General features: G+C 54.9%; 9 protein-coding genes across 9 annotated transcripts; 5 read left to right on the top strand and 4 right to left on the bottom strand.

Annotated features, from left to right (window-relative positions):
* Positions 1 to 1,098: 1,098 nt before the first annotated feature.
* On the top strand, positions 1,099 to 2,097 carry PG985_014232 (uncharacterized protein; the record flags this gene model as incomplete). Its single annotated transcript, XM_066833998.1, has 1 exon — positions 1,099 to 2,097. The coding sequence occupies one exon, from the start codon at positions 1,099 to 1,101 to the stop codon at positions 2,095 to 2,097; it is 999 nt and encodes a 332-aa protein (XP_066678738.1).
* A 432-nt stretch (positions 2,098 to 2,529) lies between these two features.
* Positions 2,530 to 3,747, bottom strand: PG985_014231 (uncharacterized protein; the record flags this gene model as incomplete). Its single annotated transcript, XM_066833997.1, has 1 exon — positions 2,530 to 3,747. One exon carries the CDS (start codon positions 3,745 to 3,747, stop codon positions 2,530 to 2,532), a length of 1,218 nt encoding a protein of 405 aa, XP_066678737.1.
* A 620-nt stretch (positions 3,748 to 4,367) lies between these two features.
* PG985_014230 (uncharacterized protein) lies at positions 4,368 to 5,748 on the bottom strand (the record flags this gene model as incomplete). The annotated part of the gene is made up of 3 exons (XM_066833996.1): positions 4,368 to 5,149; positions 5,233 to 5,464; positions 5,569 to 5,748. The coding sequence occupies 3 exons, from the start codon at positions 5,746 to 5,748 to the stop codon at positions 4,368 to 4,370; spliced, it is 1,194 nt and encodes a 397-aa protein (XP_066678736.1).
* A 1,752-nt stretch (positions 5,749 to 7,500) lies between these two features.
* PG985_014229 (uncharacterized protein) lies at positions 7,501 to 8,803 on the top strand (the record flags this gene model as incomplete). The annotated part of the gene is made up of 3 exons (XM_066833995.1): positions 7,501 to 7,689; positions 7,716 to 8,024; positions 8,093 to 8,803. 3 exons carry the CDS (start codon positions 7,501 to 7,503, stop codon positions 8,801 to 8,803), a joined length of 1,209 nt encoding a protein of 402 aa, XP_066678735.1.
* A 626-nt stretch (positions 8,804 to 9,429) lies between these two features.
* On the bottom strand, positions 9,430 to 11,028 carry PG985_014228 (uncharacterized protein; the record flags this gene model as incomplete). Its single annotated transcript, XM_066833994.1, has 1 exon — positions 9,430 to 11,028. The coding sequence occupies one exon, from the start codon at positions 11,026 to 11,028 to the stop codon at positions 9,430 to 9,432; it is 1,599 nt and encodes a 532-aa protein (XP_066678734.1).
* A 1,484-nt stretch (positions 11,029 to 12,512) lies between these two features.
* Positions 12,513 to 12,926, top strand: PG985_014227 (oxidoreductase family protein; the record flags this gene model as incomplete). Its single annotated transcript, XM_066833993.1, has 1 exon — positions 12,513 to 12,926. The coding sequence occupies one exon, from the start codon at positions 12,513 to 12,515 to the stop codon at positions 12,924 to 12,926; it is 414 nt and encodes a 137-aa protein (XP_066678733.1).
* Positions 12,927 to 13,876: 950 nt separating this feature from the next.
* On the top strand, positions 13,877 to 17,505 carry PG985_014226 (uncharacterized protein; the record flags this gene model as incomplete). Its single annotated transcript, XM_066833992.1, has 5 exons — positions 13,877 to 14,322; positions 14,375 to 15,185; positions 15,241 to 15,404; positions 15,468 to 15,658; positions 15,713 to 17,505. 5 exons carry the CDS (start codon positions 13,877 to 13,879, stop codon positions 17,503 to 17,505), a joined length of 3,405 nt encoding a protein of 1,134 aa, XP_066678732.1.
* Positions 17,506 to 17,714: 209 nt separating this feature from the next.
* Positions 17,715 to 18,989, bottom strand: PG985_014225 (uncharacterized protein; the record flags this gene model as incomplete). The annotated part of the gene is made up of 3 exons (XM_066833991.1): positions 17,715 to 18,180; positions 18,244 to 18,740; positions 18,822 to 18,989. 3 exons carry the CDS (start codon positions 18,987 to 18,989, stop codon positions 17,715 to 17,717), a joined length of 1,131 nt encoding a protein of 376 aa, XP_066678731.1.
* A 2,015-nt stretch (positions 18,990 to 21,004) lies between these two features.
* Positions 21,005 to 21,787, top strand: PG985_014224 (uncharacterized protein; the record flags this gene model as incomplete). The annotated part of the gene is made up of 1 exon (XM_066833990.1): positions 21,005 to 21,787. The coding sequence occupies one exon, from the start codon at positions 21,005 to 21,007 to the stop codon at positions 21,785 to 21,787; it is 783 nt and encodes a 260-aa protein (XP_066678730.1).
* Positions 21,788 to 22,098: the final 311 nt, after the last annotated feature.

The following is a 22,098-nucleotide window of genomic DNA, read 5'->3' as shown; positions in this document are numbered from 1 at the left end:
ATTAGAAAAGGAATTTTATAATTATTGGCCGTTATTAAGCTTTTATCGATTTATAAAAGTTATAATTATTAAAATATTTTTAAAAGTTTCGAAAATATTAAGTATAATACCTTATTTTTAAGTTTATTATTTTTAAAGTAACCTATTCTTTATAAGTTTTTTATTTTTACCGGGGAACCTTAATATAAATCGAAAAAAAAAAAAAAAAAGAAAGAAGAAAGAAGAGTTAGCAGATACGATCGTGCCATTGTAATAATGTTGCTTTGGTGTCAACAAGCGGCATGCCGCCTGTGGGCACATATCGCGTACTGAATATCTTATCCATGGCATCAGATCCATGGCACATACGAGCTCACGAAGGAGGAGGGCATCAAGACCGAGTTAGTGCTCGTAGACGGTGCGCTTTTCATTTGCGACTGTTTTGAGCGGCGGCCCCGAGTCAAATGATTAGGAGGTGGTCTTGCAAGGGTGTGATGACTGTGTCTGCTGTTGTCTATATTGGGATATGTCGAAATGCCTCTGGAACGAAATATAGCATACCCCTTAGTTAGTATTAGAGAGATAATCAGATGACCCCTATGGCTACTTACGCGGTCCCCATAGGCCCAGTAATCAAATCTGGACTCTCACCTCAGTGGCTTGTTTCGACCAGGTTTCTCGAATCAACCAATCCGGCTGAACCGGCCGTTCTTAATATAGGTCGATATTAACTGGAGGTTTGAAGCACTGACTGAGCGCGAGAGACACCACACTGCCCGAGATCGACCCACGCCGGCTTGAAAAGCCGGAGCGATTCACAAGGACTATGCCCGCCCTTCTAAACCACCGATAACACGGCGGACCGGCAATCAGCCAAAACTCAGCGCTAAGGCTCGTGGCTTCTTAGATCAGCTGAAAACGCCTATATAACTGGCGGAGCGACTGTTCGGGGTCAGCTGTATGCATGAGCTGAAACCATGGCTTGCATACTCGTCCTAAAGGATAGTGTTTTGATCCGATCCGAAGTAGTACAAATACTCCAACTGATCAACGAGGAGTAAAAAATGTCCCTACAACCTTTCATCGGACAGACGCTTCATCACAACCACTAAAACGACCATGAGCTCTGACACAGGCAACTCGGCCAACTTCTGGCACCTAGCCGACTACGACGAGGCCTTCTGGACCAACTACCTCGCCGCCCGGCCCAACTACGACGCCAATGGCTTTTACGACCTGCTGTACGCTTACCACGACGCCCACACGGGCCGCTACGACGTCGCCTACGACGTCGGCACGGGCCCCGGACAGGTCGCGGGCGTCTTCGCCACCCGCTTCAAACGCGTCATCGCCTCGGACAAGAACGACGCCCACCTGACCGCGGCCAAGAAACTCCACGGCCACCTCCCCAACATCGAGTTCCAGCTCTGCCCAGGCGAGGACGTGGCGCTCGGGATCCCCGCGGCGTCGTGCGACGCCGTCGTCTGCGCCGAGGCGATCCCGCTCATGGACCACGAGAGGGCCCTCGACGCCTTCGCCCGGGTGCTCAAGCCCGGCGGCACGCTGGCCGTCTGGTTCTACGGCCGGCCCATATTCGCCGACGACGGCGACGACCAGGCCTCTGCGTGCCAGGAGATCTACGGCCGGCTCTTCACCGCGGCCGCCGCCAAGGTCGTCGAGGCCGGCGGCCCCGCGTTCCGGACGGGCTGGAAGGCGGCCACGGACGTCATCGCCAGCGAGCTCGACGCCGTCGGCTTCCCCGCCTCGACGTGGCGGGACGTGGAGCGGCGCAAGTGGAACACGGCCAGCGGCGGGGGCGGCAAGATGGAGTTCAACGACGCGCTGCCCGACGTGCCCATCGACCGGCCGTCGCGGGTGGACCCGTCGCGCGAGCAGACGACGCACATCCGGGACGCGACGTTCTGGGCCGAGCGCTGGGACGTGGGGCAGGTGCGCAACTTCGTCCAGGCGCTGCTGCCCACCGCCGGGCACGCGCAGCTGGACCAGGACCCAGAGCTGCGGGGGCTGTTTGCAGAGCTGACCGAGGCCATGGGCGGGGAAAGCGCGAAGCGGCAGATCGCGTGGCCGGTGGTGTTGCTACTGGCGACTAGGAAGTGAATAGTAGGCGGTAGTGTCGAAACGGGTTTCTTTACCTGATGTTGTGCTTGTCCATCATAGCATGTAGTTCACTGTAGCAGCGTCTCGGCTTCTGCAGATCCAATACGATTGGATGGTGGTCAGGCACTCACAGCGTAGACTGATGTTGCATCGGTAGCCGTTCAGCTTGGCTTGCCTTACAGTACTGTCTTTGAAATCCCTGGGACGGGAGGGAGCATGTGGTCTGCAAGTCGGTTCCAACTGAAAAACGTTCATTGAAATTTGATTTTTTGACTTTAATTCATGGGGATACCTCGTAGACTCACACACTCCTCTAACAGGACGAAGGCGCCTTTGCAATACTTTACTCTTGGCAACAGTAATAACACACCTGGGGAATAATGTAAACAAGCACGCCAGCAACCCACCGGGACTAGTTAAGGACCAAACATCTCAACAGTCGTAACCCCAACCAAGTTGCCGGTTGACCTCGTTCATAGCGCTGACGCCAGCCCGAACAAAGCCCACGGCCGAATCCATGGTGGCGTTGCCCGACTCGAAGGTGGCCTGCGGCTCGTGGGCCCGCCGCAGGTCCGCCTGGTCGAGGACCGCCTGCCGTTTCTCCAGGACGCCGTTGCGCACAGCGCGGGCCCACATGTTGTACCACTGATCCTCGCTGATGCTGACGAACTCGCGGCCGCCGTCGTTGCCCGCCATGCGCGAGAAGGGCCACTCGGCGACGGCCACCTCGAAGCGCTTGGTCCGCAGCCACAGGTACGGCCAGGAGAAGATGAAGAGGAGGGTGAGATAGAAGAGCCACTGGACCCATGAGGTGAGTCGCCAGCGGTTCGTGTTCGCGTCGTTGTAGACCTCGACCAGCTCGTCCTTAGTCTCCATGTAAACGCTCAACTGTCCGCGGTAGTTGGTCTCGCGGACCAGGTCCCGGAGCTTCTCCTGGACCCGCCCGAAGTCGAAGCCCGTCATCTCGCGCCGCAAGCCGAAGCACTTGAGCCCGCCGTGGTGGGCGCAGAAGCGGTGGCACCACTCCTCCAGCGTCGGCTTGGGCGCGCCGCCGACCTCTATGTGCTGCGCGGCGCCCGGGGCGCGCTTCTTGAGGATGGTGCCGCGGCGCACCTTTTCGCCGTTGTCGACGGTGCGCAGCCGTGACCAGGACGTGCGGTACTGGGCGTTGGAGTAGAGGTAGGGCGTCATCTCGACGGCGACGTCGAAGTCGGTGACAGTCTTAGTCTCAGTCTTGTTGTCGCTCTTGCGCTCCGTCTGGCGGTGGGTCCCGACGATCTTGATGTACGGCCGGGGCGGGGTGTGGGCCCAGTATGTAAGGTGCTGCTGGAGGATCTTGGGCGATTCAAAGCGCGAGTCGATGTAGTATGTAGCACCCGTCTTGCAATCCTTCTGGAAGGGTTGGGCTAGCGAGTCGTACGATCGCTCTTCTTGGCTTGCCGAACCAGAGGCGGCGGGAAGCAGAGGCTCATCGAGGTTTTCGGAAGCCACGGCATCGCTGTAGAGAGGGGGAAGGTCGTCGATGCCGTCTAGGTTGAGTTCGGGGGCATCTTGTTGGTCGTAATCGCCGGCGAATGTTTGGCCAGGGTTGGTGTGGAGGGAAACGGGAGGAGAGGAGGCAGAGCCCGCAGCATCCGAAGACTTGCCCATTGTGGGCTGCACAATCACAACTCAGGAGTAGAAGGAAATATTACACCCTACAGCTCGCTATGGGAAATTGATCAGTACGGAAAGTCAAGTTCAAAGTGATCTTGCAGAGCGTGATGGAAGGAAAGGATGTTTGGGCTTGGAAGAAGAGAAGTGATTGATTGTTCTGGGCAAACAGTGAGATCTGACATAACGTGGGGGCCATGTTCCATTTTATCTCAGCCTTAAGCAGCGTCCTGTCTAGCGTCCAGTGGTAGGCAGCAGCGTGAGACCTTCCCTACAGCGGGTTAGTCTGCCAGTAAGTACAGTGGCTCCCCAGCTTAAAAACACCCCTGGTGCCTGAAGCTGGTGGTTTTAAGACCCATATATTGTCCGAGACCCACCTATTCAATCGCCAGGTCGATACGATTTCCCGGGTGGATGGCTGGGACATGGTACAGCATCGGGCTTTGTTTGGGCTTGCAGCCTTCTGCTTCTCGTTGTCCGGGCTGTTCTCGGACGTTAGCCATCAGCCGCTGGTTTTACCTACTAGAGAAAGAGATCCCATGCGAACATACCTATTGTGCTATCCATATGACAACTGGCAAAGGCAAGATGTAAAGGCTTGGTGGATGCGAGGCGTGTCAATTGATGCTACTGACGCTAAAGTTGACCGTCCTTATGATCCCGACGCTTTCCTCCCCTTCGCTTATTGCTGGGCTCGCCGTCTTGGCTCTTGCATCGGGGGTTAGGCTTCTTGTCTGTTCCCGCAACATCCCCAGCATATCGCTGTTCATCTCGAACTCGCCGTTTCCGCTCTTCGACTTGAGCCACCCCTTCCTGCTATTGGGGGGCCCACCAGCCGCCGCACCACCACTAATGGTGACCATCCGCGAATCCCGGCGGCTCCCACCGGCGCCGTAGCTGAACCGGAAGCTCGGGGTGCTGTTGCTAACGTTGTACCCGTTCGACAGTGACGACGACTCAATCGTCGTCAGGCCAAACATGCCGCCAACCAGGGGCAGAAGGCTGGGCGCGCACGCGGCCACGATGCCCACGTTGACCTGGAGGAAGCCGAAGAACTGGGCCCAGTCGGTGAAGGACTGGTCCGATTCATCGCGGAAGAGGTTCTGGCAGACCACCTTGGCGACGCCGAGGAGCACGGCGGCGCAGCCCAAGCCCAAGATGCCGAGCAGGTAGACGCGCGCGCGGTGCGCCATCTGCAGGCGCATGATGATGGGGACGGGCAGGGTCGTGAAGGCGACGTCGGTAAAGAGGTTGCACGCCGTGTTCATGAGCGCGAAGCCCTTGTGTATCGCCGCGGGCAGGCACTTGGCCCCGAGCGACTCGTCCCAGAAGCCCGCGATTGGGCGGCAGTTGACGAGCAATTCGACCAACGAGGTGATTGCGTATATACACACGAATCCTGTTGTTCATCCAGTCGAAGCCCATGTCAGCTCCGTATTGCGCTCGAGGTGATGATGGTCGTTTTTTGGACGGGGTGCATACCTATCATTCCCCAGATTATCTGCGCGTAGCGGCGAGAGTCGCTGAGTCTAATGAGGGCGAGGCCAATGGAGACCTTGAGACACGCGAGCGCACCAATGGTTGTCACGATGGTTTGTATGAACGCCATCTTCAGGTATTCCTTGTAGTTCTCTTTCGATATCGTGTCCGCGTGGTGGCCCAGTCCGTAGAAGGCGGCGATGATGTACATGGCCATTCCGCCGATGGCGCAGGCCTATTGCCTACGAGTCAGCATTGTCATGGGGAGTATAGTTGGTTTACGTCGACGAGGAACCCAGTATCCGGTCTGTAATGTGAGAACGGCGTCTGGTCGCTTACCGTTGACATCAGCATCAGGGCGTCGTCTTTCCCGAACGTCTTCGCGATGAACAGCCTGGTGTAGGTGCGAAGTCCGACAAAGATCAGCGCCAGGCCATGAAACGCAGCGGTGACGCCTAGGATCCAGCCCAGGTTGCTCTCCGTCGCGCGAGCTGGGTTGATCGGTTTTCTGGAAGACATGCTTGCAGTCTGGTGATCATGAGGCGGGATCGATCTAGATCAGAGAAACAACGCAGATCACTTCGATAGAAGGTTTCGATCAGGAGCCGCGTGGGTTATTGCTGTACATATATCCTGAACCGACCTAACCTGCAGACGGGGCAGTGTCCCCCTGGCCAAGCCAGGGCGGCCCCTTATTCTGTCATTTTCCACGTGGGATCGCGAGGGTATGTGCTTGAAACATCGTTGCAACGATCATCTCCTTTCTATGTATTGGTAGGAAAACAGATTTGGTTGCATTGAATGTGGGCAACCTGCAGCTTCAGGAAGCATCGTAACTTCGCGGAAGGTGCAGTTGGGACGGCTGGGTGGAAGAACCCGACAGGCTGTCAGTCATCCAGGATCCTATCCTGGTATCCGGTTCCTCTTCGCTACTTAGTTTGGTAGCCAATATCGCCGGTACCAGAGTGGATATGACATCGCCACAAGCGAGGTATTTAAAGTGATGCCGAGGGCTACAGCAACTGAGCTTGAAGATTCGCCAGGTTGAGTCCACACGAGTACTTATTGTTCGTTCTTAGAATCTTGTTATGAGTGCAGTTGTCGAACCAACGTGCGCGACGGTCGGACCAAATTACAATACGACAGAATCGAAAGATAAGGCACATTGTTTTCTTCCATTAGATCTGGAATGCGACACTACCCGGGAGCTCGGGGTCGGGACGAGGAATCCTTTACATAAGAGGTCTCCCGTCTCTGGCTGGGGCAAACACTAAGATGAGGGCCCAATACCGGGGCACACGGCCGAAAAGAGTTATGTCCGAAACGGCAGAACCCGCGGCATACCCCCGGGCTGTTTTAATGGGGGCACCAGCTTCAAAAGATGAAGAGAAAGCCGCTGGGAAGGCACATGACATGGAAGACCTCGCTCGGGACGCCAATACCAGACAGGGCTGAGTCCCTACCGATGCGGTTCGGCTTTCAAACACCTTGGTAGGCCGAGTGTGGCCCTTCATTGTCCATCCGACAATGTTAGGTGTAATTTGAGTGATTGGAAATCTGGGTTCGTTGTTGCACAATCTAGATTCGCCAAGCAAGGTACGTGATATTTGCGTGGGGTGGCGGGTCGGAGGCGGTCACAAGTCCGCTATCCCGCGCACATTGGATGAACTTTTGGTTCGAACCGACCAAGCGTAAATTCCGGTTGTCAACGGTTTCAGAACCCTGAGTCGACCAAAATCCGAACCCCGCCAGTTTTCGGCTTTCGCATTACCAGGCATGGATGATTCGATCGAAGGTTCGCTTAGACAAACCTGGCCCACCCAGTAAGGCTGGTCAACCGCCAAGGCCGGTTTATGGCAGGCAAGCATGCGTGTCAGACACGCAATCAGATCATCGTACCGACAGAACCGTCACAAAGGAGCCAAGAACTTGGTTGCAGCACCCCAATATCCGCTAGCGAGATTAAATGCAAGGTGGCAATGTCGCCGATTGGTATGGTGGAAGCCGGTATTATGTTCTAGATGCAAGATGAGAAAGCCGTTGGACCCCAAGAGTCGCCGTGAGATATACGAATTATTCAAGTGCTTATGCCAAGTGTTTACCCAAAGCACTACTTGATTGGCATGTTGGCATCCAATTGACCCAGATCCTTATTTTCCTTTTCCCTTCTGATGAATTTTCCTAGGTCTCCTCGCAGTTATCCGACTGCAGAGCTGGCAAGCAACAGCCAGGTGGTTTGTCAAGTGCTAGCTCCTGGCTCTGTCGTCCACCATGCGGTTCTCCCACATCAGCGCAGCCCTCCAAGTGGCGGCGCTTGCCATTACCGGCGCGGTTGCCATCGACGAGTCCTGGAGCGCGGTTGACGCCTTGAACGAGCTCCAGCAGCAGGCCATGGAGGCTTTAAAAATCAACCTGCAGAGTCAGAAGAGGGGACTGGCGAATGAGTGCAGCCTGATCACCGTGGGTCACCGCCAAGACTGGTAAAGCTCATATGCTCATACGATGTCAAGGTGTACTACTCTCAGCCCACTGACAGACACGCCAGGGAGGAGATGAGCAAGGAGAAACGCAGGGATTACATTCGTGCCGTCCACTGCCTCCATAGTCTCCCGTCCAAGTCGGACCCGGCATGGGCGCCGGCAGCTCGTACGCGCTACGACGACTTCGTCGCCATCCACATGAACATGACTATGTCAGTGCACGGGAGCGGCCTCTTTCTCACGTGGCATCGATATCTCGTGTGGGCCTACGAGCAGGCGCTGAGAAACGAGTGCGGCTACCAGGGCTACCAACCGGTTCGTGTTCCGCCCCAACACATGATACTTGTCTAGTCCCAAAAGCTGACAGGTAACACGGCCGACAGTACTGGAACTACTTCAGCCACGCCGACAACATCCACGAGTCCCCCGTCTTCGACGGTAGCGACACCAGCATGGGCGGCGACGGCGACTTCTTCGAGCACGACGGCGCCCTAGGCGGCGCCAGCATGATCAAGATCCCCTCGGGCAAGGGCGGCGGCTGTATATCCACAGGACCGTTCGCCAACTGGACCGCCAACATGGGGCCCGTACGCCCGGGGATGCAGAACATGTCGGCGGTTGCCGACTTTACGGTGTACAACCCGCGGTGCCTGCGGCGGGACCTGAGTTCATACGTGACCAGCACATGGTTCACTACAGCAAACCTGCTGAACGTGACCATCGGCGCAGCCTCTGAGACGCACTACAGCTACTGGCGCGAGGTGCAGGGGCGGTACCCGGACGGTTTCCTCGGGCTGCACACGTCGGGCCACTACGCCATGGGCGCCGACGCGACGGATTTATACTCGTCCATCCAGGACCCAGCCTTCTGGCTCCATCACGCGATGTTTGACAGGCTCTACTGGATCTGGCAGGTGCTGCACCCAGCCGAGGCTCATAAGACAGCGGGGACCCTGACGCTATCGAACAACCCGCCCACGCGCAACGCCACCATTGATGATCTGTTGGACATGGGTATCCTGGGTCAGACGCGCCCGATTCGTGAGCTTTTTGATACTCTCGGAGGCACGCCGCTGTGTTACAGTTACGTATAGTGTTAGCATAAATACATAGAACGTAACAGCTAATAGTGGTATACACTCACTCTGGTAAATCAGAATCAATTATTGGCATCACGAAACATGGGCACGTCAAAGAACCCAACAAAGGCCTTGGCTCGTATAAATGCCGGACCTTCAATGTCGACTATCTGAGCATTCAATGCACAGGCCCTGGAATGAATTTAGATACAAGAATTGTGCGGCTATTATTGCAACAATAGAATGGCGCCTTATTCTACAGAGCATAATGTCAGTGACGGTGCCGTGAATTCGCTCTGAAATCAGGTTTGATTGTCTTTCCCGGTTGACCATATCCCGAACCTGCCACTCGAAAGGTCCAGTCACTTCACAAATTCTACGTCCTCCTACACACAACAGATCATTACATTTAACGTTTGGAAGTTGCCGAAGAAAGATGATGATCTTGCGCCGATCTTTGTAAATTTTCACCACCAAAGAACAACTCTTCTTAGAATGTCTGCCAACAGTAAGTACAAGCGGTTACATGAGAACCATCCTATGAACCATAACATCATCACTTAAAGTTATCGGAATAGCACTGGGCATATACTGTATCGTGCTCAAGGCACCTGAGAGACCCCTCACATCAAACGCTTACCCTATGAATCAACAGATCCAATCTCTTGCAGCCATCTTTCCAAGTCATCCACCAGTCGCTCACCGAGGCCCGCTTCCACGACACAGTCCTGCCAGCTGCAGGTGACGGTCATCTGCTCGCCCTTAACCGTCACGACCGCCACACATATCGCCGCGGACGGCACCTCGGCGCTCAGTACGAGCTCCGCCCGGCGTACTAACCAGATGCCTCCGTCACTTTCTTCCTCCAGACGTTTCTGTTGTTGTAGTTCCTCCTCATTGCGTTCTTGGTCCGTCTTATGCCTCTTCTGAGTCCCCTCGTCGCCGCCGCCGTCTATGACTGGTGCCCCTTCTCTCCCGTCCAGGACACCGAGATTGGTGACCAGCCAGGATAGGTACCTCGGCCTTCGCGCCAGCTTCGCCATCACGTCGTTCCAGTCGGACATGAGCTTCATCATGCCAATCATGTCACTCCGCCCGCGCAAATCCAGCTTGGCCCTGATTTTTCGTCGTACTCGCGCTGCGATGGACCATACCAGATCCAACAAGTCGACTGGCAACGGCCGGCTTGTGGTTGTTCCCGGTGGTGGTGCCCCTTCTTCTTGGGGCTGGGCTGTTTCGAGAGGCAGTTTGGCGCGGACCTGGGCCACCAAAGCCGCGTCGTATTCGTGCTCCAATACCGATACATAGTTGCACATGGTCTCTTGGGGCTCGAGCCAGGGGTACTTGGTGGGATGCGACGGCAGGATGTGCCGCAGGTCGTACGGGGTCTGGCTGACAAAACCCTTCATTTCTTTGAGCTCTGAGGAGAGTGATAGAAGGCACAGGGCATGCAGAAGGCCAGTCACGGTGGTTTGGTGCTGGCGGCAAGCCTCCACTACCTTTGCGATGGTCTCGTGGCTGATGGCAAAGGTACGAAACCTGGTCTTATACGGGGAGGTCTTGATCGGGGCCCACTTGGCATACACGTCGCCTGGCGGAAACAGCGCCGGTGGTTTGGCCTCCTTCCAGATGTCCCTAACCAGGGTCGGTACGGAGCAAGGAAAGGGGAGGATGGCCTCTGGCGGGGGCGGCAACTTGTCCGCAAAACCGGGAAGATCGATTGCCCACAGGTCCGGGTCCTTCTCAGCGTTGCGAACGGGTATCCTATCTGAGTGCACTTTGTTGTTCAGATTTCGGAGCAGGTGTTGGTGGAACATCTTCCCGCTCATGCCGTCGTGGCGACTGTGGTCCCAATTATAGATGACATCCAGGCGATCCGACTTAGACCCATGCAGAACGACTATGTTCCACCCGGGCTGAGAGGCGATGTTTTCAAACTTGGCATCGAGCTTGGACCCTAGGGTCTCCAAATACTGGGCCTCGGCATTCTTCGAGTCATCGAGTTGCACCCAATCGATATGCTTGCAAAGGTCAATCCTTTTGAGGCTAATGAACTTGGGTTTCTTGGAGGTTTCGCCCACGACGCCGGTTTGCAAATGCGGCTGTGCTAGCACAACACGAACAACCGCCTCGTAGAATCTGGCCTTGAGAGACTCGGTGGCCTCTGGGCTGGTCAGATGGGTGGGAGGGCAGTAGCGACACGCTACGATGGTGCCGCGGTATTGGCCAAGAACCTGCATTGCCATGTGGTAGGAGTCACTATGCTCATTAGTCAGTTGCTGGATCACCATCTTTTCTTCAAAATGCTATAATGAATGACAGCTTACTGGCAGCCAAGCCTATGAACGGTGTTCTTGTTGTTGGCACCGCCGGGGACTGAAGCCGCCTTCCTCGTGGGAAGATGAACCATGGTGGGCATGCAGAAGTGGATGATGATGGCAATGGGCGGATGGGGAATATGTTCGATCTCGATGTGAGAAACCCGACTAAATACCCAGAAAGGGATGACCCGAGGGTTTGGTTCGAGCAGGGTTCATCATCGAAAGCAAACGTAGGGATCATCCCTGGCGGATCTCGCCGAACCAACGAAATGAGGGTTGCTCTTCCATACCGCGGAGTTGCCATATGGTAAAGGGAAACCAAGCCACATATGATGGATATAATAGGAAAGTTGAATACACGATATCAATGAAGCGCTAACTTGACGTACTACCAAAGAGTGCATCTTCGTTTTGATTCCCCTGGCCAGCGAAAGCGATGGAACGAAAAAGGCCATGTTCGTTGCATCCATGTGTCCCGCACTCAACTGGAGTTTCTGGCTTTAGTTGGTCGTACGATCTAAACATCATCATGTCGCATCATGTCGTCGTATCGGGCCAATGAAAAGTTGTCTTGTAAATCAAAGTCTGTCCCAACAACCAACACAACCAACTGGATACTCGAATCTCACGTGACATCAAGTATGTAGGGGTTGTTGTATTGCATGGATGCCTGCCATTGCCCAGTTCCCCACAGTCCCCAGATGACATGTGGCTCATCTAGCCTGAGAATTTATGTTACAGTCAATCCCCAATGATCGGTTATTAGGCCTACAACGAAGGCGATAGGTTAAAACTGGATGGCACCTATAAAAAAAACCCTGTGGTAGAAGTGTTCCGCATTTCGTCTCGGTGTTTGCTCCAAAGCAAGAAAGATGCCTTATAAGTGCCTTTGGTCGCCGCATATCTTTCCTGGGGTACAGGATGTACTGGAGCTTCCGTAACCGAGACCCAGGTGAATAATAGTTAATAGACGCGATGACCAAGACGGAAGTGGTTTAACTCTGAAGATACCGTAAAATGGAGTCAGGAGATGGCTCAGGAAAGTCCCCAATTAGCGGCCTCCACTGTCAGAATTTAGAAGACATAGCCTCATATCTTTATCTCTATAATGTGGCTCAGCCAATCAGGAACTGACAACAGGGAATCAGTCTCCGCTGTGGGATGATGAACCCTGGAATTTGGTTCGGGCCTATGGGGTGCAAGGGTTCCTCGGTGGCCCGGACGCTCTTCCCAGCACAGACTATTGATAAGAATCTATCACCACGATGCCACAGCGATATAAATCTGTACCTCTCCCCGCCCCCGTCGTCTCGTAGCATGTCACCCAGCTTTTAGCCAACCTCTGCCCTCCCAGAAAACTCCAATCCCTGAATCCGGCGGCTTCAAACCCCTAAAATCTCAAAATGGCGGCCACTCATATCCCGCAAAATCTCACGGCGCCGTCCCCGTTGCACATCAACGACACGTGCCCGTCCAAGACCATGATGCCCGACGCCGAGACCATCCCCGGGCTTCCCCTCAACATCACGACCTACTTGACGCCGGCCGACGATGCCATCTACTGGGCCATGGACGCCTGCTGCAGCCCCAACCCTGTCGGCCTCGCGGACGGCTGCTACTTCTGGTGCGAGCAGCCTCCGACGTACCCGGAGCCCGGCCCGTGGTGGCAGTGCGTCAGCAGCATCAGTAACCTGACCCGGCCGAGCATCCAGGGGATGCACAAGGCGGCGGCTGGGCGGCTTCAATGCGGCGGGCCGACGACGACGGCGGTGGTGCTTCTTGCTGTGCTGGCGGGCAGTGTGGCTACTTGGTTATGATGGGGGTTGGACTGGAGGTGAACATTGAACAGTAATGTTTGTAATGACGGAAAAGTACGGCTGGTCAAATGCCCACCTGTATGAACTCCGCAATATATCTGGGTTTACATGCTGCATCTTAATGAAAGCCCGCACGATCACTGATGGGCAATAGTGCATTCGCGGTATCGACTGGGTCATTTTGATACATTATGTATGAGATGGTCTATCTAGCTGTCTTGTACAAACCGGCTTGATCCCTTGTGGGGAGTATATATCCCTACCTCAGTGACCCGATGCGCTGTACCTGCATTGGAATGGGTCATCCAAGACCACCTACAATCGCACCACGGCATCCATAATCAGTCACTCCAGGTTTACCACGTGCTCATCTCAGAGCTGATCGATTCGCGCGATGTGACAGGAGGGCATTGGAAACACAAAACGAGGCTGATGACGGAGTTAAGTGATTCCATCGAATTGTTGAGTTACTCGTGAAGGAGCCACGATTTAGTTGTCAAAGAGCCTTTGATAAGCATGGACGCTGCGAAGGATTACATCAAGACGGTGTGACTGCCAGAGGCTGGGTAACGCTACGACCGCGAAGTAGAAATATATCTTTGGGTAGAAGCTTATGATGTTGGTAAGCCACCTAAATACCTTTTTGGTGCTTTTATATATGTACCAAGTCTACGAATAACGGGCAGGGCAGTGGGGAAACCTGTTTAATTCACACGTGATATTAATTGCGGCCCCTGTGCGGCACAAGAAGAGGGGAGGTGCGGCACAGCACTGGGACCATGGATATTTGTGAGTTGGTTCAGGCAGTGCATGGTAGATACAGAAGCGGAGACTGGCTGCCTTGCCAATGCCCAATCCCACCATGAATGACCCCTCGACTCTCGATTGCTCATTGAAGCTTTGCTTGTAACCCTCAAGCCTCGAAGCCAAAGGGAGCTGTTACGAAAAGAATGGCAGACCCTTTGTCCGTGGCAGGCCTGGCCGCTGGCCTGGTGTCTTTGGGACTCCAAGTTGCTGGTGGGATCTCATCTTACTTAGATGCCATCAAAAGTCGCTCAGACGAGCTCGCCTCTGTGGAGCGCGGTTTGAATGGAATCAGAATCATACTTACCGAGCTCGAGTCGGCGTGCTCTCAAAGTCAGGCTCAGCAGCCCGCGAGCGGAAAGCTGAATAGATGCATTGAAGCATGCACAGCCGAGCTGAACTCCTTCGACGATTTATCATCAATTACCCAAGGCGCCACGGGAACCCACGACCCCAAGTTTCGCCAAAGGCTCCGGGAGAAGCACCAGCAACTTGTATATCCCCTGAAACATCGGCCAAGGGTCGAAAGGCTCGAAAGTCGAATCCGCAAATTACACGGAACCCTCCAAACCTCTTTGCAAGCTGTGGCTCTGTTAGTATTTCCGTTAACCTTCTTGTTGGCTGTCCACTCACAATTCCCACAGCGAGCTTGCCTTGTCTTCCGCTCGCTCCGTGGCCAACATGCACATGGAGGTCGCGTTGAATAGATCAGAGACGCAGGCTCTATCGAACATACTAACACCTTATTTCCAGAGCCATGATCAACAATTGCAAGTTTTGTCATCAAAGATGCAGGAACTCGTCGAGGAAGCCAAAGTGCAACGTACCGTGCACGAACACGGTCTTTCCACCCCATCCACATCCGATTATCGAGTACGTTCTTTGGCTTCGAAGCAAGGAAGCCTCAGTCCTCTCCCCAGAGAAGCTGAGCTATACCATGGTTTGGTCTCGTGCGACTGTCCTATTCGCACGAGTCAGGGACATGCCAGGGCAACTTGGGGGCCAGCTTCATTTTTCACTCAGAGCAAAGCTGTGAAGTATCATCTCCCCGACTGCAGATTCTCGGTTTCGCCAGCCGACGAAATGCATCGAACGTACGGATTCAGCTTCATCGGGCTCCAGAGCATCATAAACAAAGCGATGCATTTCTCGATAACGATGCACTGTAAGGCGGGTTCCTTCAGCATCGCCCCTGCTATCAAGTACCAAACCGTGGTGGATGGCCGGTGCGCTCCGGCCTTCAGACTTGTTGCTCTTCTTGAAGACTGGCTGTTTATGATCAGGCGCCTATATGTGGAGGCAAACGAGCCTGTCCCATCCACTCACACTACTCATTGGAGCCACCTCGTCAATCACTGCCTTTCATCTATATTACAACTGTTTCGACAAGGGAAAGCCCACCCAGAAGACGTCAATCAAACCCACGAGAATCTGGTCCTCAAGGTCGTATCTCTGGTACGGAATCTTGTCATGTTTCGAAAAAAAGAGCTATTTTCTGACATTGCCACAGATCAGAGACACAGCGTATGACGGCAAAATTCGATATTTCGATGGAGTCCCTGTTACGTCTTATCGTGAGGGGACCCTGGGCCAGTTTGTCCCCGATGTTCTTGTTCTGCTGAAAGCGTTGGTCGCTTGCAGGGTGCCGACGATGACATACACCATCTCCGGGCGGTATTTCTGCCCTTGAGGACCCCCCTAAGTCGTTTATGTACCCAGACTGCTAACATTGTCTAGATCGCCGCTCTATACGGTTCTGGGCTATCATTACAACGATAGCGTACAAGCTGTGGTGGATATCCTGACTTCAGGGGGCAACGAGGTTTTGCCGATCCTCGGTTACAATGCCTCCAATCTAGGCCTAATTCGGCAGCGAAACTATGCCAGTCTACTTTGGAGACTTGCGAGCATTCCGGTGTTGGCTGATGGTGAGTAGGTCACTACAAAGTTTGTTTGAACCCAAATCCTGACCGTTATCATAGCCTGTGAAGTCAACCCCTTTTTCGAGGCCATCTTGGCCGACAACGAGGAAGAGGCCTTGCGTTTGCTGCTAAAGAACCCGGCTTACATGCGAGAGGTAACTGCCATCGGGCAAACTGGTATCCACCTGGCTGTCGGCAAGCCTCGGTGCTTGCGTATGCTTGTCCAACATGCCGAACCAGGCATGTTGAGTCGGCAAGACGCGCAATTAATAACGCCTTTGGAACTTTCGATGATCATCTGTCGCCAGAAGAACTGCCCCCGTAACCATACGGTCCCCAGCGGCAGGCCGAAGTGCTCCTGTGCAGAGTCTGCCCAAATTCTTCTCGAAGCCGGCTGTTCTTTGATGATAGATTTTGTTTTCGAACGCAGCTCTCGGCTCTCGTATCCGATCCATGTCAAAGAAGTCTACGCATACGATCTGCTGCGCCGTCGGGAGGATTTGAAAACAGTCGCTCTGCATTACCTCACCACAGCGCAATCCGCAATGTACGCCCTGCATTCTTCGTCTGTTCTCGACGCCAACCTGGCCGGGGTCATAGAGAGCCTTCAAGCCATGCGGGTTCCCTTTGAACCGACACTGGTGCTTCCGCCCGTCCAAGGGATTGGCAAATCCGTGTATCACCAACTACAAAACGCCGAAGATGCCGAGTTACTGTACAGTCTCGGTTTTCGGGACACTTCGGCATGCAGTAGCAGCTTGTTGCCTCCTATGTTCCTGCATATCGTGGACTTCCCTTATGTCCTTTGGCTTTACCGGCATGGCGTCGACATCCTACAGCCACTTGATGACCAGTTGAGCAAAGCGCCCAAAGATCCATTGGGACGCAATCTTCGTCGTGTGGTTCCAGGCATAACCGGTGCACATTACATTGCAGAACGCATCGGTAATTACGCAGCGTTACTTTCTACACCTGACTTCAGAGATGACCTCGGCTACGAAACGTTATACTTCGATGACGAGCCGGCATTCCAGCAGGCCATCATAACTATGACGCCAATCGTTCTGGAAGACGTCAAAGATAAGTGCACATGCGAATGTTCGCCTGGGGGGTGCACGCCCTTTACCGCCGCGCTGAAAGGCCTCATCGGCTCGGCCCCCATCGACAAAATAACCAGAGTGGACCCCGAACGGCGCACTGCCCTTTCCGCCACCCTTACCAATGCCCTTCTGGGCCGTTTGGACGGGCCCTTGAGTATGTGCCACCTCAGATCAGCCGTCCGATATCTGACCTACGAGGCCATGGACCTACGGCACACATGCTGTGGCAAAAATGGCAAAAATGGCCGAGCATTCGTCACCAGAAGCTTCTTGAACGAGCTGGATGAGATAGCAGATGACGGCGCTGCTGACCGCGCTTCAGAACATCAAAGGTTCCATCAAGTTCTAGCGGAACTATTTGACGAGCTCGAGAGCTACGACAGTGTTCTGGGGTTGGTGGACATCAAGACCGCACAAGACTACATCGAGAACAGCTGGGTGCCGCGGATGGGGATGGAATTCGAGCGGGGCAGTGGTGGTAGCGAGCCGGACGAAGAGGACTTCGACGAGCTGGTGGAGCGCACGAGAGAGTTGGGGGTCGTCTGGCATGGACCTGTGGCGAGGGACGACGGCGCAGAGTTGGACGTGACGGTGGACCTCGCAGACCTCAAGGACCGCCTTTCGTCTCTAGAGTTCTGGGTAGCGGACGCTGACAGAATCATGCGGGGCGAATCAACCTCAGGGAGGTGCAGGGACACTCTTGTTAAGTACCTGCAGACGGCGAAGTATATGGCGGGGATTCGTCCGCAGTAGGTTATTGAACAAACAACTTGGACAGATGAGATCGACATCTGCCTGCTATAGACTGCTAAAAGTGGAGGCTGCAATGGAAAAGAAATTAACTACTGTATGACCAACTGCACTAACACGGTCAGGACTGCGCTGCAGGGCACCATGCATGCTTGCAATCCAGTATTCCAACAATACTTCGAACAGTATGAGCCGGAGCCGTCTAAACCCGATCAGACGGCGGATCCTTCAACCCTCCAGTCCCTCTGAACCTTGATGGTCTTCAGTTCCAAGTCGGCATGGTGGCTATCCGCTGCATTGGAGTAATCAAAGGAACTACTACCATCCGCCGCCACAACAGTGGCCCCGCCACCAAATTTGGCCTCGGCCATGCGTAGCTGTCTCGTCGAGCCGTCGTCGTCTTGGAGCTCCGAGAACCCGCCGTTCCGCGAAGTGGAGTGCGAGTGGGAGTGGCCTCCGGTGTTGCCCGTAGTGTTGCCCCGGGCGTAGCTGCTGCCGGCCGCGGCCGTCGAGTTGTTCCCAGACACCAGGGGGCGGAGGAGCGGGATGCACGCGGCCGTGACCAGCAGGCAGGGTTCCAGCGCGCTGAACATGAGGGCGATGCCGCCGGAGAAGGGGAAGTCGTTCATGTCGATTTTGATGATCTCGGCGAGTCGGACGGCGCTGACAATGCACACGCTGTATTTTCATGTGTTAGCTGGTCCACTCAGAAGATGGTAGGAATAGGAGCCCGCTACTCACGCAAGTCCGATGCCAAAAGTCACCATCAACGCAATCTTTTTGTACAGCTGTAGCGATAGGCCGTACAGGTACGGCATGGGAAGAAGCATGATGACCAGATCCGAGAAGATGTTGAGCCCGCCCGTCACAGCCCACAGCATCCGGATGTCGCCACAGGTTCCCACGGTCTTGAACTTGTCCCAGTTGTACGCGACCGGCGTGCAGATGGTGAAGGCGCCGACGAACAGGACCATGGCCCACAGCACGACGAAGACGGCGCAGGCCTGCGTGATCAGGACGAAGCTCCCGATGGAGAATATTTTGGTGTACAGGGCGAGGATGGACAGCTTCGTCAGGCCGAGGCTGAGCGACCAGAAGATGACGACCACGGTGACGAGCTGCATGAGGAGGGTGACGGCGTCCGGCCCGGCCATGGCAAGGACCTCGGTCATGTGGTATCCCATCCCCCCGACCACGGCGCAGGCGACGGCGAGTGCTTGATACGCGACGGCGACAATCTAAAGGACTCGATTACATTAGAGGATAACTTCTTCAGAGATGATTACAGCAATGCTTGAGCAGTGGGTGAAGAAGCTTACACATGCTAGAACGATGAGCCAATCGCTCAGATCAAGGTTGCGATCCTTGAGCCGCGATCGTGCCACTAGTCGCAGAACCACGGCAATCGCCGGTAGCAATGAAAAAACGACAGCGCCCCCGATGATAGCCTTCTGGCTATCACGCTCGATAGGGAACACATACAGCATGGCGGACGTGTGCTTATCCGTAACTCTATCTTCAAGCTGCGGTTGTCGGTCGGTGATGAGAGAACAGTCCTCCGTCACGGCAGTTGTCTAAGGGGTGTGTGCAAACCAGGCACTTCAGGACCGGAGCTCTGGCATTTGACGGGCCCCGGTGGTTATAAGGGCAGTTCATGTTCCGCGGCACTGTCCAACTCTAGACGACATATCTGCAGACCTTCCTTCCAAGGGAAATACGCCGACCATCTTATTTCGAAACATGCAATTAAGCTGGAATGCTACGTCGACGGTTGACAGACGATAACCATGGCGAACGCATACAGAAACCCCGAGAGCAGATCATACGAAGGTATAATAAACTGAGTCAGGGGTTGGACTTTAGGTCCGCCCTCCGAACGGTAGCGAGAGCAAGCGCATAGAGCATCAGAAGTCGCTCGTTATTATACTTTCGGACCGGCCGCCCTGTCTCGTACGATGAGGTCCTGCCTCGGACGATGGGCACTTGGCAGCTGGCCCGCGTAACCTTGACTGGTAGAGCACTGCCTCTCAACTGTCTCCCTTTACATGAAGAACCCTATTCATCAAGAACCGAAAATTGATTCTACGTGGTCAAACGTATAAAGCATTGTTCTGATATCTGGCATCTCAGCGTTGCTGACTTTACCCCCTGTGGTGAACATCCCGGCTCGTTGTAGTTGCTCCGCGGAGGAATACTTCTATAGGCGCCCACTTTATTAAGTTTTGAAGTCCCTGTTTTGGGGGGATTGGCTTGCTTGCCGATGTCCTTTCCGTGCAGGAATGTTTGATTGGAAACCACGTCAGCCTCCTGCTGGTAAGGCCGCCCTCGCTATCCCTCGCTCTGATTGCTTGCATCGATGCCACCCTCTCTCACTGTCCGTCATTCCGCCATAGACAGCCAAGATTGCCGCCGCCCGTGTCCCCCCTTCCCTGCGGACGCTCCCGGCATGAGGATGGACCCCCAAAAAAGGACGACTATCACTTCCCCGTCCGTGACACGCCCAGCCGCCCGGCCTCACTTAGACTATCTGACGGCGGGGCCCCAGGACCCGGTTAATCAGCTGTGACCCATGCCCCGTCCGTGCCTAGCATCATGTTATGTCGGACCATGTGTGGGTTGGAGAATGGACAGGGTATTACATTGCAACCCGCTCGGCGGACCAACGGCTTTCGAGCCCCGACCGATAACTTATACCGGAGCCTTAGTACCTTTACCCATCCTCAGAGGGCTACAATTGAACCTTTTTGTGAATTGAAAAGAGAATAGAGGTTATTACGTCTCATCACTGTTCTCTTGCCCTGCAGCTAGACAGAACACTCACCTATTTGCTCACATATGCATGCAGTCGACCCTTGTTGCTTACAAACATAGACTTGGTTATGAGGGGCCCACTCCGCGGACCATCCGGGCGGCGGCGAGAGCCGGAAGCTGGGGTCAGACTGCCTAATCCACCCTGTCGGTACTTTACCAGGGGGTTGAAACTTTTGCCTGATCCCAGGAAAATAAGGTTTGAGTATCCAACGTACGAGCCTCCTATAGCTACAGTAGCGGGAACCAATCAAGCAAGCGAGCCGAGCTGCGGCATCTTGGTCCGAAATTTCGCTCCTCGTGGTGATTACGGAATACGTGGGGATTCGCAGTGGAACCGGGTATGCCAGAGTAGCTAGTAATACCAAATGGTTTGACTCCCTTGAACAGGGGTATTGATGAATGCGCCTCACGGGGACTCGTTTCGATTTGCCAGAAGACTTACCACGTACACGTAGCTAGCAGGTACGAACGATCTCGGAGCGGCGTGGTTCCATAGCGTTGTGTTTATTTAAGCGAGCGTATAGGACAGAACGAAGAACAGCATTTTCCGTTGTTCCCCCAGTCCCCTCACTGTCTAAAGTGTACACCTTATATCAGCAATCTCACAACCATCGGCAGCCATCCTACCGTGCTGCGCCCCCAAAAGAAAAGGGAAAGTAAAATACAGTAGAGGACAGAAACGAGCTACACAATGGCTTTCGGCATCACCAAATCCGAATATCCCTCCGACGGCTGCGCCGTCGTCTTCGGCGGCTCGGGCGGCCTCGGCCGCGCCAGCGCCGGCCTGATGGCCGAGCGCGGCGCCAACATCGTCGTCACCTACCGGTCGAAACAAGCCGAGGCCGAGTCCCTGGTGGCCGAGGTGCGCCAGCTCGGGCGCCAGGCGAGCGCGGTGGCCTGCGACGTGACGGACCGCGCGACCGTCGAGGCCGTCTTCCAGCACGCCGTCGACACCTACCAGCGCGTGCACACGGTCGTGTCGGCGGGCGGCCTCGTCTTCGACACGGGCCCGCTGGCGCAGTTCCAGGAGGCGTCCTTCCGCGGCGTCGTCGAGACGGATATCATCGGCTTCTTCCACATCGCGCAGGTCGGCGCGCCGGTGCTGCGGGCGGGCGGCGGCGGCTCGTTCGTGGCGCTCGTCACGAGCGCGGTGAGCCGGACGGTGCCGTGCGATGCGCTGTCGGCGACGCCCAAGGCGGCGGTGGTCATGATGGTGCGGCAGCTGGCCGTCGAGGAGGCGGCGAACGGGATCCGCGCCAATGCGGTCGGGCCCGGCGTCATCAACGCGGGCATGGTGTTGCCGATGTTGGAGACGCCGACGCGGGCGCTGCTCGAGGGTGCTACCGCCGTGACGCCGCTCAAGCGTTGGGGCGAGGCGGCTGAGGTGGCGGAGGCGGTTGCGTTCTTGGCTTCGTCGAAGGCGTCGTACATTACCGGGCAGGTCTTGATGGTAGATGGCGGGCTTGCTGCGTAATGCATGCGGAAGTAGTATGAATGCCAGTCTTGCTCGAGACTGGGTGTGAAGGGAGCGTACGAAGTGTTGACTGTTGAAGAAAGACTCGAGTTCGAGAAGAGTGTTTAAGTCACTGCTTGGATCTAAAGTTCACACTTGCACAAAACATAGTCAGACAAAATGGAAAACAGTATCCTTGCTGTAGTTACAGCCTATACTGCGTCTTATCTAGTTGCCAGGCAGATATACTCAGCCGAATATCATGCTTTCTCGGGGGGCGAAGGCAGAACATGTGTCGTTTCGTAGCTAGCTGAGGGCCAGGAGGAGCTCGG

Source organism: Apiospora marii (assembly GCF_038362585.1).
Source record: "Apiospora marii strain CBS 49790 chromosome Unknown utg000011l_segment0_segment0, whole genome shotgun sequence".
Lineage (NCBI taxonomy): Eukaryota > Fungi > Ascomycota > Sordariomycetes > Amphisphaeriales > Apiosporaceae > Apiospora > Apiospora marii.
Note: the sequence above shows the minus strand (reverse complement) of the source record. Positions and strands in the feature narration are given on the sequence as shown.